The sequence below is a fragment of the Pundamilia nyererei genome, unplaced genomic scaffold (genome assembly GCF_000239375.1).
Source record: "Pundamilia nyererei isolate P.nyererei 1_Seehausen unplaced genomic scaffold, PunNye1.0 scaffold00093, whole genome shotgun sequence".
Lineage (NCBI taxonomy): Eukaryota > Metazoa > Chordata > Actinopteri > Cichliformes > Cichlidae > Pundamilia > Pundamilia nyererei.
The window spans coordinates 1359350-1364233 of NW_005187494.1; the positions used below are offsets into that span (position 1 = coordinate 1359350).

General features: G+C 38.3%; 1 protein-coding gene across 3 annotated transcripts in view; it reads left to right on the plus strand.

Moving 5' to 3' along the window:
- The first annotated feature begins 265 nt into the window (after positions 1–265).
- ago3b (argonaute RISC catalytic component 3b) overlaps positions 266–4884 on the plus strand; it is a 24611-nt gene continuing 19992 nt past the window's right edge. For 2 of the 3 annotated variants that reach the window (XM_005739749.2, XM_013912589.1), the window contains exons 1-2: positions 266–444; positions 668–906. In XM_005739749.2, coding sequence (XP_005739806.1) covers positions 888–906 — 19 coding nt within the window. In that variant the 5' untranslated portion in view covers positions 266–444; positions 668–887. The remainder of the gene's footprint in view (positions 445–667; positions 907–4884) is intronic. The other variant, XM_005739748.1, reaches the window with a different exon arrangement.

A 4884-nucleotide genomic window follows, 5' to 3' on the forward strand; every position in this document is an offset into this window, starting at 1 on the left:
GTTAACGCAATACGCAGACCTTCTGGACTCAGCAGTTTTTTGAGAAGTAATTTTGAAAAGTTTTAAACTGAGTGTTTTTACGTATATTACTTGTGTAAGTTTCTGTAACATGAGTTTCATGAATTTTAGCCTGTGTGTATGTTTTGGTTTTTTTTAAAGAATGAGTCCCAATGTTTGTAACACATAATACAAATAAGAAGAGGAGGAAGAAGACTTGAATAAGTATTTTGTTTTGAAAGAATATCCCGGAAGTTGCTATGTCTCGTACCCGTTAGCGTTCCCTTAAGTATGACAGAGGGCGGCGTAAGAGCAGATTTCAGACCGGTTTATCGCCGACGCTGAGGAGGACGCCGAGGTAGAGAGCCTCTTATATTTGTTTGAAAAAAGTTAAAATCGGGATTGTCACGTTAAACAGACTTGACAGTAAACTCAGCAGTCGAGCAGGTAAATATTAATGTCAATCTCGGGTTGCCATTTAGCTGTTAGTTGTCGCTGGCTAAAGCTAACTAACGTCGTTAGCTTACACACAGTTGCTAACGCTACCGTAGACATTTCACCAACTTCGTGTCTTAAAAAAAAGCTTAACACCGATAATAATTCTGCTCTTATTTCAGTTACAACGCCAAAGTCCGGAGTTAAGACATTTCATTCAACTTTAATCTGCCAGTTTATGTAGGTCAGGTGTAGTGGGGAGACAAGAAGACTTCTAACCGACGGGACAGCGAAGCGGCCCGGTTCGACTTCACCGAACGAAGCCGGGGAGAAGATATCACGAACGGCGGAGCTTGGCTGATGCGTGCGGGGCCAGCGGAACCACACTGAACATTTTAATCTACGAGGATTATTGATCATAAAGTGCCGGTTCATCCGGACAGACACCCCCATGAATGGAAATCGGAACAACAGGTGGGATCCCGGACTAACTAACCACCGTGCCTAAATGTGCTAATGTGGTGTTCAGGTGCTGCCGAGTTATTTTGAGCCCGTATGTGGTACTTCTCATACATTTAACATTACAGGTTTTTGAATTAGGAGTTTTCCTTTAATCAATTTGGTGTCATACGTTTTTTTTTTGTTTTTTTTTTTAAAGTGTTCAGGTTATCATACAGAAAAAAAGCTCAGTGGTGTCTGTTCCCAGAGATTACCGGTCAGTTGAGCGCCTTGCACAAGGGAGACATTTGACCTCGTGGTTTTCTACCAGTTTTTCTTAGACTGGGTTTGAACCCCAAGCATGACCAAGGAGTTGCTGTTGCCTAAGCCTGAAAAATGTTGTATTAACAAACCCTTAAAGGCAAACTTATCCCCTTAGTATTTGCGTGTTTGCCCCCAAACCAGTCTCACGGGTTTCTTTTTTTTGACTGTGTAGGTTGTCAAAAGCAGGTGGTGATGCCACCAGGTGTGCTTGAAGACTGGGAGGGAGGGGGTATGTCCCATCCATCCATCCATCCACCCACCCACCCACACTGCTGCCATAGTTACTTAGCCTACTGAATAATGTTTAGTTAACTGCTGTCTTTGTTAATTATGAATCAGATAGGCATGGAGGGACATAAATCAATTTACTTTTTGCCAGGGGTAGCAGTTTCTGTGTTAATGATTGTGTTGGGAAAAGTCCAGTGGTGGACTGGGAGGGACGAGGTATAGATGTTGACTGGTTCATTGAAGCTGACCCATACTTTCTCCATCCCCTTTACCCGTTTCAGATTTGGGCCTTTTTCAAGCCTGAAAAGTTTTAACAATAAACTTTTTCACTTCAGCGTGTCTGTCTGTTTTCAGACATACCGGCACTACTTTTTTCTCTTTTTCCAGGGCACCATTGTAAATACACTGCTGTGAAAACGTATTTGTTCCCTTAATGATTTCATATTTTTTTGGTCATGTTTTCAGGTTTGGGTGTTTCAACTCATCAAACAAATTCTGATATTAGATTAAGAGAACCCGAGTAAAGATAAATTGCAGGTTTGAAATTATTGAATTTATTAAAGTAAAACCATCCATTACCACAGAGTAATGGGCTGTGCCACCCTTGGCAGTGAGAACTGCAATCATGTATTTTCCATAACTGGTAATGACTCTTTCAAAATTTGACTCATTCTTCTTTACGGAGTTGTTTTAACTCATGATTGCAGGGCTTCTAAGAATGAATGCCTGTTTTTAAGTTCATGCCAGTGCATGTCGATCAGATTTAAGCACGAACTCTGACTTTAAGGTCACTCCAAAACCTTCATGTTTGTGGTATTTTTTTAATTTTTTTGTAGAGTCTTTCAGTGTTGGATTTGCTGGTGTACTTTGCACATTCTCCTTCAGCATTTTGTTAGAGCAGAATTAATGGATTCAGAATTCAATTATGGCAAGTCATCAAAGTCCTGAAGTAGCAATGGTAGTAAAGGGTGGTAAATGTAAGACGAGCTCAGCAGTGGTTCTTTTCTTAGAACTCTCCCATGGATGCCATTTTTGCCCAGTATTTTGTTGTTGGTTGTTGTGGTTGTTTTTGTTGTTCTGGGATCTGTGACCTCCTGGGTGAGTCATTGATGTGCTCTTAAAACAGAGAAAACCTGGAACCATTGTGAACCTATTTGCAGTTAATGGAGTGGTTCACTGGAGTCTCAAAGACGGATAAATGTCATTGACTTTATACAGCACCTTAAGCTGTAAGCGGCACAACCCCAGCTCAGCTTCAGTTTATAATTTTTCTATTTATTTATTAATTTTTGTAATGCAGTACACAGATATTTTGGAAGTGAAGTTATTGTGGTTCTCTCATATCCTGTTTAGACTTCATTCTGGAAAGTTTGTTTTTGTTTGTGTTTTTTAAATAAGTTAAACACAGGAAGTATCTGTTTATTTCCTTCAGTAAGCAAGGCTCTGTAATACAATGCAAATTTTATTATACCCAGGATCTTTGTTTTGACTTTGCTTAACCAAACATAAGCAGTCAAGATAAATGATCACACAAAGGTGAATATCAACTGCATGCATGCACGTCTTTATAGGTTGCGTATCCCAAATCCTTCACTCTGCATAGGCTATGCTATGCAAACAGAAGCATGGCAACATGAAATTCACTTTAGTCTGAAAAAGTGCTACTATATTGGTCTAATTGAAGTGTATTTTAAGAAAAAATGGCAAGATCTTTTGTCAACAGATTTGAGTGTCGCAGCTCCATTTTTAAGACAGAATTATTCATATGGCATTGAATTTCTGTTTAAAAGTTTACAATACTGTTAAGTCCTAGTCTTTCATCTGCTTCTCTTGGGAGAAGAATTTTATTATTTAGAATAATAAAATTTTAATTGTTTGCAGCTAGTATGAAAATCACAGAATAATGTTGCTTCAGAGAATGTATTTCTTACCAAGGCTCATCAGGAAAATGACAAACTTTAGATGCTCTATAAAGAAATGTTCGACTCCCTTGCATTCCCTCAGAAGAGGTCTTAATGGTGATGCTACTTTTCATAGAATTGATTGGCCAGTAGTTGGTAATTTGTCACGCACTGATCTCTAATCTTTAACATAATCTGCTCTGGTGCAGGGTTATATTTGCAGAGCTGGTAACCATGCCAATGTATTTGTAACAATAAAAACTGAGGCTGAAGTTATCCTGCGGTAATCCTGCTTTCAGTTTTCCCCTCATTAGAGCTGTGATGTTGAGTGTGATGGTAATAAGATGTTTGAACAATTCATACCTATTTATTAACTTGAGAATGAGACATTAAAAAGAGTTCATCTTCAGATTTTATTTTTTCTGCACGTGAGGATTGACTCAGCTTTGCCTATTAAATTCTACTTGATGATCATACTTTGCCTGCTTAATTAAGCAGATTATATTCACACCACAACTATTTAAACACTTGTGTCCTATAAAGTTAAGGAGATTAAACCAACACTTGCTTTATTATTCCAGGATGCACTTTAAAACTTTTAGCTTCCAGTGTTGGTGCTGTGGTGGCTGTACAGTATCTCATCAGTGGAGTTCTTTTAAAATATGTGGGTTAACTACAGCCAAGTGTGGGTGGCTGCTGGTTGTGTGGTGCATTTGTACATTGAAGCAGCCTGATAAGTGGTTATTAATCTCTCCATTGTTGCTCAGGCTAAAGTGAGCCTTTGTCTTTTTGGGACATTACTGGTGCAGTAGCTGCTGCCTGTCCTCTGGAAGTGCCAGTAATGGACATTTCAGTTCAACACTTGAAATCAACTCCAGATCTCTTATTTGCCTTAATTTTTCATAAGAATGCAAGGGAACAAAACTTGTCAGTCAATTGTCTAGTTACTTTCAAGTTTCTGAAAATGAGGGACTGTATTAAGATAATTAAATCCTAAAGATGCTTTTATTAAACCCCTTGAATTAAATCTGTACATTAATGATATGATGTTAGTTTATACCATCACAGTGCGCTTCAAAATCAAAGGGGCAACAATTACAAAGATTGTGACATTGTCCAAATACTCATGGAGCTAAATGTCAGCACTTCGGTTACAAAATCCATACTCCGAAGCTTGTTGGGCTGAAAGTTTCTGGGTAATTCCTAACTCAGAATGGAGCTTTTTGGAGAGGCGACTGCATGTAAGAACTTATTAGTCCAATAAACTACATATAAAAACCACGGAAAGTGATAGAAGAGTCCGATATCTGAATAGAAGTCTAATTATAATTATTATTTTTAGTTTTTGCCTTTAGCTGAACTAGAATTTCAGTTGATTAAACCAGACTGGTGGGTGGGGGGGGGGAGATCTTAAAATATTTCGTAATTGTGATTTTCTTTAGTCAAAGACGAAAAACCTCTTTGATAGATGCTGGAAATTTATTTGAAAGCAGGAAAAACCCGGGTCATTTACTCACACTGAAGACGAAAAGAAATTGCATTCTTTTTTTTTTTTTTTTTT